General features: G+C 38.6%; 1 protein-coding gene across 1 annotated transcript in view; it reads right to left on the reverse strand.

Annotated features, from left to right (window-relative positions):
• Positions 1-2,169: 2,169 nt before the first annotated feature.
• The window catches only part of SKOR2 (SKI family transcriptional corepressor 2), a 42,830-nt gene continuing 31,865 nt past the window's right edge, over positions 2,170-13,134 (reverse strand). The window contains exons 8-9 of the mRNA XM_081563467.1: positions 8,137-8,202; positions 2,170-2,865 (exon numbers count right to left, since the gene is read on the reverse strand). Of these exons, the coding sequence (XP_081419593.1) occupies positions 8,140-8,202 (63 nt within the window). The 3' untranslated portion in view covers positions 2,170-2,865; positions 8,137-8,139. The remainder of the gene's footprint in view (positions 2,866-8,136; positions 8,203-13,134) is intronic.

The raw sequence follows: 13,134 nt of genomic DNA on the forward strand, positions 1-13,134 counted from the left end.
AACTGTCTAGTCTATCCCAATAGATGGGCTGGGACTTCTGCTTTGATTTGCTATTGCCCTTTCTGATCTTATAATTTCATTTGGAATTAAAACAGAACTTTCATTTGCAATGCTCATATTCTACATTTGCTAATATGTGGGCTAACCTTGGAATGATAAAATAGTTGAAGTAAAGAATACAGTATTTTTTGGCTGTCATTTCATGGAGCCAACAATTTCATTTGTCCTTCTGGAGAGTAATTTTATATTTAGCCCCATGTGGTGTTCTAGATGGATGTTCTGACTGTTTCCACAAGGCAGCTCAGGTAACACCATCACATCCAGTTTTAGGGACAAATTCTTTTTGTTCCAACTTAGAAGCATCAAGCATTGCTAGGATACAGCGCTAGAATAGAGAGGAAGCATTTACTCTGCTCAACGAGAAAATAAATGGGTTAATGATGTTTCCGTATTACATGCTGGATTTCCTTTTGAAGATTTTGGTGCATAACTTCAGAGTTGCATGGAGGATTGATAAGCGCCAGTGTTTGTGAGGAATAGACTCAGTCTGATTAAAAAAAAAAAACCTTGAAAGATGGGGGGACTCTAAGGCCATGAGAAAAAGGAAACAGGAGTCTCCAGCACTCAAGGAAAGTCGCAGAGCTGGGCTTCCACGGAACCTGGAATTTAGCTGGAGATCCACAAGGCACTAATGTAGTTTCAGCATTCTAGCAGCAGAGGTCAATGGTCTCCCACTCTGAGCTTGACCATTAACTCAATTCAGGGCTATGCCACGAATAACTTGTCTAGGCTCTCAGACATATTTTAAGTTATCTGGTTCTAATTTTTCTTTTGCTGCAAGATCATTTGCTGATATTTTAGCACTAATAACTCTGAGACAAATAAAGCTGCAATTGGAAAGAAAAAATGACATTTCAGGCTTGCTTACATGAGTGCTAAGTCGCTTCAGTCGTATCCGACTCTTTGCGACCCTATATACTGTGGCCCACCTTGTTTACATGGCAGCTTAAGAAAAAGACTTTAAATTCATCTGCAAATCTTTAGTTATTTCTCCTCTGGAGCTTCTGCTCTTACTCTGAGAAGTTATCTGGTCCCTTGGTTTCTGCAGAAGATGACCTCTGCTGTCCCCTGGTGGCTGGTCATGAAGCCAGGTCTGTGCCTTTCCTGGTAATTTTCTGTCACTTCCGGTGTTACTGGCTTAGAGTACAAAGCTAAGGATGCTAGGCTTCCATCCCTACCTGTAATCTAAAGCTTATGTAGGAGAAAATTCTCCATCAACTTGACTGACCAGCTTCTCTCCTCACGCCAAGCATGGGTGCCAGTTTCAGAAACGTGTGTCACGTCTGAAAGGCTGTGTGAGCCCCATGCCCCGGCTCCTGGAGGAACAACCTCCTCTCTGCGGTCAGCAGCAGTGTCTTCACGTTGTTTTTTGCTGGTATCACTGGGGACCTGTCCTCAGACCCCAGGACTTTGTTTATATCCCTTCTCTGACCCAGCTTCCCATCTTTCATGGGCTGGGAAGAAAATCACTAATGAGTATCCCTCCTTTGGTTTCTTAATGTGGCAGCTAAGGATAAGAAAATTTATCTCCAGGGTGGGCTAATTGTGAAGCTTGTTTTGATAGCTCATGATAATGAAGATGGTGGGGGATAAGTATTAAATATCATGGTAATGCATTTTAAACTTCATCTGAAATCGGTCAAGGGATGCCATCGGTGAGATGCCTCTTCAGTTAGGATGGTCTTTAGCAATTCCTGGGCAGGAGAGCATCCACAGTAGACTTCCATTTACTTTAGAAATCCTGGCTCCAGAGGGTCACCATTTTGGCCTATCTCTTTCATCTGAGAGGCAGAATTTTGGGCATAAAATTATCTCATGGACTTTGATTCAACATCACAGTAAGGAGAAAGGCACACTACTGACTCCCTCACCAATACTGTTAGAAGACAGAGCCAAAATTTAGAACCTTTCCTTATCCATACAAAGATACCATCATGATGGGGAGGGCTCCAGCTGCTGACAATGGCCAAAGGCTAACTTAGACTTTAATAACCATTTCTGAAGGAATTCCATTTCCAAAAATGATGTATTCAAACATTTTAAGCCAAAATAACTCTAAAAAGTATTAGTGTTGCCCCTAAGCAGAGGTTTAACTACATGAACACAACCTTTACTTCATAGTTTTTTTTATTATAGACTTCTTATCCACATGAATGTTAAAGAAACTACAACAGAGTTAAATACCATTTTTGATAACATGATTATATTCTTAATTACACTCAGTATTAGACTGTAAAATATTTCCAGAGGAATACAATCTTCATTCATACAGCAAGCAAAGTACCAGACAGGAAGGGGCCACACACAAGTCTGTCCAGTTTGCTAGGTTTGTATGGCTGATACCATCCTAGCTGTTGAAACGTGATCCCCGCTCCTAGGACAGGTCTCGTGTTGTCTTTTCACCAAGAATCACTTCTTCAGATGTAAAAGGCAGTCTTGTGGAGCTGCCCTCTCCACGTGTGCAGCACTGAGATGCCCCGGGACTGTCCATGGATTTCCCACCCTGGTTGGCTAACAGCACTCCCGCCTTTAAAAACACAGACTCGAACTTTGGTTCCACCAAAAGATGTGACAAGCATTGACTGCTCTGGTTGGCTCCCCCCTCCCCCCACTAGTGAATGGCCGCTACAGTCTATTTTACATGGTTGTCCACGCTGCTTTGAGGTCACTTGTCCTTGGGTTCTCCCGAACCTGATTTTGTATCTGTTTCCCAAGCCCTTTCCGTTTGCAGTCTCTGTGCGGGTCCGAAGTGCTCAAGGGCAGGCTGTATCTTACAAGAACACAAGAGGAAGTGGTTCTGTGCACCTGGAATAAGACAAAAGCACAGAAGGACAACCTCAGTATGACACAATCAGATAATTTTAAAACATTTTAAGTAATATTCAGTATATCCTTAAAAGGAGACATTTTTAGTACAGTTTGGATAAAAATGTTTAAACAGTGACCGTGAAAGCATCTTCCTTTCCCCATGTTTGCCTGCTACCTTAGATTATGCATCTCTGCTGACACTGAGCCAAACTAGAACTAGTACATCCGAGTGTGCCAGTCTGCTACCCTTACTTCACAGTAAGGTCATTTTGTTGGGTTCCAGAGGCTCCGATTTGTTGTGAGCAAACATTAAGACAGACAGCCTGTGGTAAAGGGGCAGACAGAGTTACAGGCACTGGTGCCCTGCTGGCTTTGGCTGGATGGTCCAAGTTATATCTGTTTTTCTTGTCCTGGGTGTCAGGGCAGCTCCAGAGGTATGACTGGAGGTTTTGCCATTCAACATCAACAAGGCCACTGGATCGGTTTATTAACTGCATATTTATAACTGATAATGGAAGATGGGAATTAAGCTATGATTTCAGGTTACAAGTCAAGGGAGAGTGGATGAAGTGTGGGCCACCTGGTTCAAATCCTGCCGCTTGTTAGCAGTGAGACCACACAACTGACTCATCTCTGCATTTCGGTCTGCTCGACTGCAGAATGGGGAGAGTAGCAGTACTTCTCTCAATAGGTTGTTTTGAAGATTAAACAAAACAGTTGATGTAAAGCTCTTAGACACAACCGAGCTACTGAGAGCGCACGTGCATGCACGCGCGCGCGCACACACACACACAGAAACATGGTAGCACACTCTCATTCTCAATGGAGACTCTCTTGTTTGACATCAGAGGAGAGAAACAAACATGCTACCCAGCCCCCACCCTTTATTTTTGATTGTTAAAAAAGGAAAACACAAAGTGTTCAATTACAATTCCTCCACACCCTTTTAAGGCCTTTTTCTTGCTATTTTTTAATAGCAGTTATCCCAGAAGTGCAGTAAAAATGACAGGAGTTTACCAAAGAGCTAGATGTTGTTAGCATAGGGGAAAAAATCATATTTTCAAACTCTCTAGAAGGATATAAAGAAGCAATCAGTGATGAAGAAAAATGCAGACAGAAGGCCAAAAGTAGGTGGGTTATACTTTTGGGTATTATCTAGGGTTTTGAACAGACTTTAATAAAAGCAGCTCATTTGTGGGAAAGAAGAGAGAATTTGGCGGAAGACTGGCATTCATGAGTGATAGTCAACATTTAGAGCTGACAGAGGTTTTGATCAGGTTTGGCCATCCACATTTCATAGATAAGAATGAGCCTCAAAGATAGTAGATGAAATTACTTAAGATGACATAGGGGAGTAGTGTCAGATTTAGAAGCCAGACTCTTTCAAAACCAGCCCAATGATCCCGGAAAGACAGAGAAGGGGCTTGGTGTCAAACAGGCATGTATTGAATCCTGGCTTTGTCACTTTCTAGCTAACTGACCTCACTGAACCTCTGTGTTCTCATGTGTGAAATGGAGACAGTAATAGGGTCAACCGTAAAGAGTTGTAAGGATCAAAAGAGAGAATGTGGCAAAGAATTTGACCCAGCATATGGCATGGTTAGTGCTCAGTGAATGCCAGTTATGATTATTTCCAGCTTGTTCAGCAAGTTTCTGTATGACTATGAATGAGCCATACCTATGATTCACTTTTTACTTGTAAAAAATGATCCAGTTCTCTGTGAAAGACCTCAGTGTTTCACTGAGTCACAGGGATGACATTTGTATAATGTTAAACGGAGTTTGGGAAAAAAGAAGAGTTAACACCAACTTGGTGTTAACATCATGACATTTTTATTTGTGGTGTAGATTTCACAAACATTACACTGGAACGTCTGTGTAGGAACTGGGGCACATTAATGACTGAAGGTAAGGAAGACAGTCAGGAATAATTCCAGTGTTAAAAACAGTTCCAGATGAAAGGATAATATGCACAACATGTTGCAATATTTTTCAAATCACTTCCATTGTACTTATGAGCTCACGATAAAGCAAATGCACAGAACAGTACAATGTCTAATCTATAAGGGTTTGTTTTAGGAGGTAGTTTAAAGATAAATAAAATAAACTACAGTTTACACAGCTGGTAGCTAAACAAATAGAATTCACTGCCCCAAAGGGGGCTATGCCTAGGTTGAAGAAAGGTTTCGATGAATCCATGGATAATGGATCTGTAAGGAGTTATCAAGGGAAAATTAAGAGTTATTCAGCATATACACCTTAATTTTGAGGGTGGTACTGTTAAAAACAGCAATTTGGCTCTTCTAATGGAACTGCACAGTTAGTCCCTTGGTATGGGTGGACTTTTATTTTGATTTGACATGGAATTTCTGGTGTCCTAATGCAGGACAAACAAGATTTGTAGAGCAGTGATATGTGGCAGTACTTGCTCAGCTTATTAAGTGGACTGCCTGTGATTTTGAAAAGCTTCCTCCTCTTAATAGTCACACTGGAATCCACTGGGTGGCAAAAACACAGCATACTACCTTAAGGGTCACTCTTGCATAAGACATTAATGTATCAGTCCCTAATTTGGAAACCTGTGGTCACTCAGCAAGACAGAATTTGTCTCTCTCCCTTGGTGTAATGATTTTTATTTTGTCATCTCTCCTGGGGTAAATCCTTGCAGGCTTGGCATGTTGAGAATCAAATACTGCCTCTAACAATATGGTTGTGATTCTCTGCTTGGCTGATTTAGCTCAGCATTTAAGTAACCACTAATCTTCTGAAAGCACCAGGGTCTACTTAGAGAAATCCCTGTTGTCTGCAAGGATGGAAACAAAATCAGCATGGAGGAAGCATTACTTACTAAACACAAATCAATCTTTTTTTTCCACTTCGCTGTACACTATGCTACCGTCAAAGGTGTGGTTTCTGGATGGTAAGTCTTCATTTTGCAGGTGGAGAGCAGCTCATGTGCGACAAGTAGAGAAGATGAGTTGGGGAAGTGGACGGGTAAAAAGAGTTTATTGAAGTCCCTAAGTATAAATCAAACTACAGTCTAATGGATGTATCACAAAGGGGGAGTGAAAAAAGCCAAATACAAGAGAATGTTCTCTATAATGTCCTTTACTAAAGTTCAAAAACAAGCAAAACCAGTCTCCTGGGGCCAGGGGAGTAATTGGAAAGAGGCACAAGGTGCTAGAACCCAAGTGAGTTCACTGAGTTTTGAATTCTTGACTTCACGACTTGTATAACTTGGTGATTTATAGGCTTTGGTGAGTGTGCTATACTTCGATAAAAAGGTTACTTAAAAAACACATTCCAGTATATACTCTTAGATTTGAAAGAAAAGTAGTTTGACATTTTCAAACTTTTATACATATGGGTTTATCAGTACTCAATTGGATGATTCTTGCTCTGATTACCTTGATATCCTGCATTAAGATTTATTAGACTTAATGTCTTAAAATTATTTATTTCACATTGCTGGGACAAACCTGGTCTATACAAGTGAGAAAGAAAGCACCTCAAATCAACTTCAGACTTAAGAAAAATACCTGCATGTACAGAATGAAGCCAAACTCCCAGGCGCATTCATGTAAGTGTATGACTTCACGGAGATGGAAACAGATGACAATATCTGAGTGTCTCAAAACAGAATGACTTATTATCTGAGCAACTCTGTTGCTAAACATCTGCTCGCAGAAGTCACTGTATAAGGACTAAGCAGAGACGGCACTTAAAAGTCAGGAGGCCTAGAACCTCTTCCTGGTTTTGCAACAGAGACATAAAACATCATATCTCTCTTTACCATACCTCGGTTCCCTGTGCGTAAAATTAAGGGAAAGCCTATGAATGAGAGACTGTCTTGGAAAGAATTTTGAGCTCCTAATGAAATGTGACATACGTACGATTGTTTAAGACAAATACTAAAGATTATCACTAATAAGGGGCTTCCCAGATGGTGCTAGTGGTAAAGAACCCAGCCGCCAACGCAGGAGATGCAAGAGACATGGGTTCGATCCCTGGGTCGGGAAGATCCCCTGCCTAGAGTGGCAACCCACTCCAGTATTCTTGCCTGGAGAATCCCCTGGACAGAATAGCCTGGTGTGCTACAGTCCACAAGGTCACAAAGAGTCAGACCCGACTGAAGCCACTTAGCATGCATGCATGCATCACTAATAAAGATGATGGCAAGAAGTAGAACTGTCATGTGTACATAGTAGAGGAAGCTTGTGATAGGCAGAAGAGAAACATGAAGGAAAGAAAAGGAACCATGAACCTGCATTGCATAGAATTTTTTTTTTTTTGCAAATAAATTCTATTGAGTTGAAAATAGGTTCCAGAGGGAAGGAGTGGGTAGAATCATTCTGATGGGAATGAATAAAATTGATAAATGACCACAATGCTAGTTGGCCATGAGCACGCACAAACACCACCTCTGACATCTGAGTTTTTCCCTGATTTAGCTGTTCTAGCTACAAAACAACTACAACTATAAAACGTATTTTGTATTGCTATAAAAACAACAGTGCCCTAGCTTTGCATTCCTTCAGTTCTAATAATTATATATATCTTCTTCTATATCATAAAAAATTGTTTTTGAAATGTTTAGGTATATTCTGAATATTTTGAACTGTGGTGTTGGAGAAGACTCTTGAGAGTCCCTTGGACTGCAAGGAGATCCAACCAGTCCATCCTAAAGGAGATCAGTCGGAGACGACTGAGAGACTGAACTGAACTGACGTGACATTGGATCTGGCTTCATCTGTAGAGAAACAAGGACTGTTTTATAAAAGAATGAATGGCTAAACCTGCAGAAGAAGTTCTCGAAGGTCTATGTCACCTGTAGTTATTCACAGCACCATCTGCCAGTAACTCACTGAAAGGTGGATTTCAGCAAGAAGTTGAGCAAAGAAGAGAGTAAAGAAGAGGAAACATAATAAGCACGGCTTAAGACATTCCGATTTCCTTCAGCGTACCGGGAATCGGGGTGTTAGGAGGAACCAGAAGGAGCAGAAAACCTCAAAACAGAATGAAGATCACATGTGCAAGACTGAGTTGAGAATTTCCTTAGCTTCAGAAAATTTCCACAGAATTTGTAAGATGCATTTAGCTATTTATTAAGGAAGTCCCAGGCCCAGAATGAAGTTCAACAGTGTATTGGCCTAAACACAGGGTGCAGCACCCCTCAGCCCCTGGTGCTAGGGGGCCAGCATCAAGTACCTCAGTGAGGAACACAATCGAGCAATTCAGAGGGTTTTCTGTTTTCAATGGTGAGCTCACCTTTTAGCTTTTGCTGAGGTGGGCACCAAGCTTTTCTTTCCTGATCAAGCTTGCTGCATAGGGAATCTGTAAGATAAAAACAAGCAAAACTATCCAGGTGAGCTAAACTTGGAGACAGATGTGTAATGGAGACCCTTACCCTTCATTGCGCCTAGCGATTTGAATGCCAGTGGATCTGCCCTGAGGAGAAAAGGTCTCCATTATACTCAGCCGTGTGTCTCTTCTGGGATACAGCATTCCTAAGGCCCGTTAGAAAGCATATCAGGACAGAACAGGTGATCACACGAGATTGTTGCTACAGCTAGTCTCTGAGGTTCCTATGTGACATTTGACTTAAGAAGTTTTAAAAAAACTTGCATATAATAATATGGTATTCTTATGTCCAAGGTCACAAACAAGAATGTGATTACAAGCTAGTTCAATGTAACTTTTCATTTAACTAGAGTGATCAAATATCTCATTATAAATCACAAATAAGATTGACTAACTAAATACAAACTATTACTCTGGGTAATTTCCCAGTAACTACTAAGAAGCATCAGAAATAATTGCGCTGAGTGGAAAATATGACCCTTGAGAATTCTACCTGAATAAACTTGAAAAATACTTTTCAATACTGGGGCTTTGAATGAAAGTCCATCACACTTGATATGCTAGAAAATTCAAATAACTGAAATTGGACTACATGTATAATATTATTTAGATTTGCCTCTCCATTAAATCTAGTTATGTTACTTACCTTCATTATTACAAGGTTAAATTCAGAATTCTAATGATATGTCTATTTTACATTTAAAGAAACACTCAGCCTTCTAGAATGTAACATGAACTATGGCTGATATTATGTAAAAGCAATGAAGGAAATAAAATTATAGTCACTCAATTAAGCAATATTTTGTATCTTGTTTTATACATGCCTCACATTCCCAGTATATTTATGTTTTGCTCTCCTGATCTACCAGTGCATAAATATGAACCTTTATTAACGGGAAGGAGCTACAAATCTACAATGATGCTAGTGACTAAGATTAACTGGACCAGTTTGCCATAATAACTGGTCTGTCAAATCAAACAGTCTTTTTAATGAAAAAGAGAGAGAAAACTAAAATAACTGTCTCAGTGTCTAGATACACAACCACAACATGGATGTATACGATAGAGGCATATCTGATAAAGGGCATAATAGCAGCACCGAAGTTGATTCATATAGGACCATAAAAAGTTCAGTGTCCTAATCTCATATTTTAGGACAAGAGCTAAGGTCAGCTAGATAACTACGACAAGAACAGTTATTCAGGGACCTACTCTAGTTGCCTCTTCTTTTCACTCTGTGTTATGCTATACCTGCTATTAACAGAGACATACTTGAACCCTGATTTTCCACTATGGTGTATGAAACAATATGCCAAAAATACATGGATCACTTCTCTCTTTAGATGAATGCTATCAGAGAGCCTTGCATGGAATTCTATTATTTAGGATAACAAGTGGAAAAGATGTAAACCTTGGGGTATAGAGAATTACCTAATAAAATGCATTTGGGCCACTCTTGCATTTAGAAAGCATTCTCAGCATCAAGATTAGATGCCACAAAGATTTAGTAAGTATCTTCTGTACCAGGCACTACACAAGATAAGTTAATATCACCATGAGCCATCTCATGAAAGCCAGTAAACTACTCACTCTAACCTAAAGAAAACTGCCTGAAGGGCACTACTTTCACATCTAAGTTGGAATGTCTTTCTCCCTTTTTTTTCAGAAACAGCAATGCAGCATTTCATTAAGAGGGAAAGTTGATAAGGAAATTCTTTAAGAGGACTCAGGGAAAAAAAGGACATTTCCAAATAAGCACATTTGATCCTCAAATCTCCAGATTGAAATTTAGATCTGTGTAAAGAATTGTTAATCTCACATTGTGAGCTGAGAATCATTAATTCCAAGTCCTAAATCATGAATGATAAATAAAGAATATATTAGCACACGGCCCAATTGCTCATGGAAACTATCCTATTTCATTGATTCTAAGATACACTTTTCCCCCTCACATTTTAACATGTCTGAAATTGGCTGTACTATAATTGATGGCATCTTAGAATAATAGAAGCTTTCTTTTCTTATGATACATCAAGTAATGGGCACTTTTATGATTGGTGGTGCATTAGGTTCTGTACTCCCCAACTTGGGAAACTCATGACCTTAGAGGCTCCATTTAAGATAATTATGCCATGTAAACCTCACATATTAGAATTCATAAAAGCTTTCTTTTCATTTTGATCAGCTTGGAAATCACCAAGATTGGCATGGACAAAAACCTCTGAAAGTTATTATGTAACTTCTAAATTACCGAGTTGGCTCTAGTATATCAAAAGTATTGAGATTTTGCCAAAAAGGATAATTTCCTAGTTTGTGCCAAGAGAGAGTTAGCCTGACTGAGCTCAGACATTGAAGTGGATCTACATCTCAAAAAGAGGAAGATGTGAAAAAGGATATATAACTTAGAAACAAGTGACTGCATTGTCAAGATGCAAGGCAATAGATCAATAATTGGAAGAGGACCCACTTTAGTCAAAGCCTATCTCCTGGAGAATCTTAAGGCAGCTTCCACAGACGTTCAGACTTAGATCAAGTCCTCTGATGTGTTACACATTTAGTCACAAAATCAAAATCCTCTAGGGACCCAGGGATATTTTCTAAAAGTAAAGTGTTTGACCTACCTTTTAAAAATATGTAAAATATATTTTAAAAAAACTCTCCAGGTTCAGACAGTAGAAATCTGGGCAAGTTCCCATCCTAGTCAATCCTAGAGCACCTCCAAGAAAAGACCGTATTATCTCTGAAAAGCTGTGTCCTTGCCAGAGAGGGAACACTCCTCCAGCAACGATAAAGACCTGTCACTGCTCCTTTCCCTGCAAGGAAGCACAGCGCTCATACCATCAGAGAGTTGTAAACTGCTTTTTTACAAGTCCACAGTGAACGAAACGTTAGTACTAAATCCAGTGGACTAACATGATGTTGATTGAGGCTTTGAGTGAAGAACTTTGAGACCGGTTCCCCTTGGCTGTGTGTGACTGCAGCATTCTGGAAAAACAGTAGAGGGCACCTAAAGACCAGCACATTTTAAAAGCATTTTTTTTCTTAATCTATGGCGCCCCTTGGTATCGATCCAGCAGATTCAAAGGATGTGATTCTGAGTCTAGTCATTTATTGTGTGTTTTCTGTTGCAGCTTCACAATGTTCTTCAAGAACTATGAGTAATGTCTTCAACAACTATGACTTCAACTATGATACGCCTTGAACAAACCTATGGTAGTAGCCTCTACATATATGTACTTGCTTAAAAAAAGTGTTGCCAAATTAGCAATAAAAAAAAAGGTTATCAAGACATTATAGTAATCTCAGCTCATGTTGTAAATTATATTATATTCTAGTCCTTGGAAAAACTTTAATCAAAAGGTTATATACTGTTATAGATGTAGAAAGAAACTTATGCTTACTAGGGGTTAAAAATGGGGAGGGATAAATTGGGAGATTGGGATTGATATATACACACTACTATATATAACATAGATAACTAATAAGGATAACTAAAAATGCTTTTTTCCTATTGTATAGCACAGGGAACTCTACTCAGTACTCTGCAGTGGCCTATATGGGAAAACAATTTAAAAAAGAGTGGATATATGTATATGTATAACTGATTCACTTTGCTGTACAGCTGAAACTAACACATTATTGTAAATCAAGCATACTCTAGTAAAAATCTTTAAAACAATGTCATATACTTAGTAAAATACCTTCATTTCCTGCTTTAAATTTTTAAAAAAATTACATATAGCATTGTAATGGTTTTTTCACTTTCTTCTTAATCCTAAAGGATGATGGCTTTGGTTTACAAATCAAATACTTTTTCCCTAGAATCATAATTCACTTGTGAATGAGAAATCTTTTTCTCTTTATTATATTTAATATAATAAACATCTTCATGACTTGCTAATTCTAAAAAGGTTTTTGATTCATACCGAGAGGAACATATTTCTTTGTTTGTATGAATAAATCTAGTTTGGTAACGATAACATTTTAAGCATTTGAAAACCCAAGGCAGAGGTGGGGGACTATAACATAAACTGTGTTAAGAACTGTAAAACTCTAATTTTAAGCTATTTGTAAAAAAAAAAAATTAGCTTGTGGCCCAGGTATGTTAAATAAACTACATATGCTTTAAATCTCACATTGACATAAATGCACATTCATTTATAAATGTACAAAGGGAATCAATCATTTGAATCTATAGTCACCACAACTTTGCATTTAACAAACTGGAAAAGGAAGCAACAGTATAGAAATTACAGTCAGCAGAGAATCTAAAAATGCAGGCACCAAAGAAATTCATAAGTTTTCTTTCTATGGCAATGATACCCAAGATGCTTTCGATATAATCTTGAATAAGAACACTGTGTAACAGCATAGGATAAATGCATTGTGGGTCTATGGGAATTGTTACAAAATATGATGGTTTTAATATATTTGAATTTTCTATGACTGCAGGATACAGTAGGTTTTCATTTCATTTAAAGGAAAAGAAGCCTATTCTGCAGGTAAATGACTATTCTGTAACATATGCTCTGTAAACTTTAAATATAAAATAATTTAAGCATAAGTGAATAAAATAATTTTGGTGAATTGTTCTGTTCTCAAGGAACAAAGTATGTATCCATATTTAGTGATGAATTAGAGCATTCAACTAAAAATACTGAGAAAGTCAATAATTGTGATAGCTTGCAGCTTCTTGATTTAGATATAATTCTAAAGACATTTTTCTCCAGGTATTCTAGCAAATACAAGCTGAATAAGGGACAGGATAAGTTTCCATTCAAGAAATCTTGAGTCTACTGCCTCAATTCTAAAGCAGATGGTATAGTGTGAACACAAGTCCTTCTTGCACAAATGTATCTTAAGCCAATAGTTCCACTAACAGAGGTACTACTTTGGGAAAGAGCA

This window comes from Giraffa tippelskirchi, chromosome 14, assembly GCF_054371585.1.
Source record: "Giraffa tippelskirchi isolate mGirTip1 chromosome 14, T2T-mGirTip1v1.2.pri, whole genome shotgun sequence".
NCBI classification, from domain to species: Eukaryota; Metazoa; Chordata; class Mammalia; order Artiodactyla; family Giraffidae; genus Giraffa; species Giraffa tippelskirchi.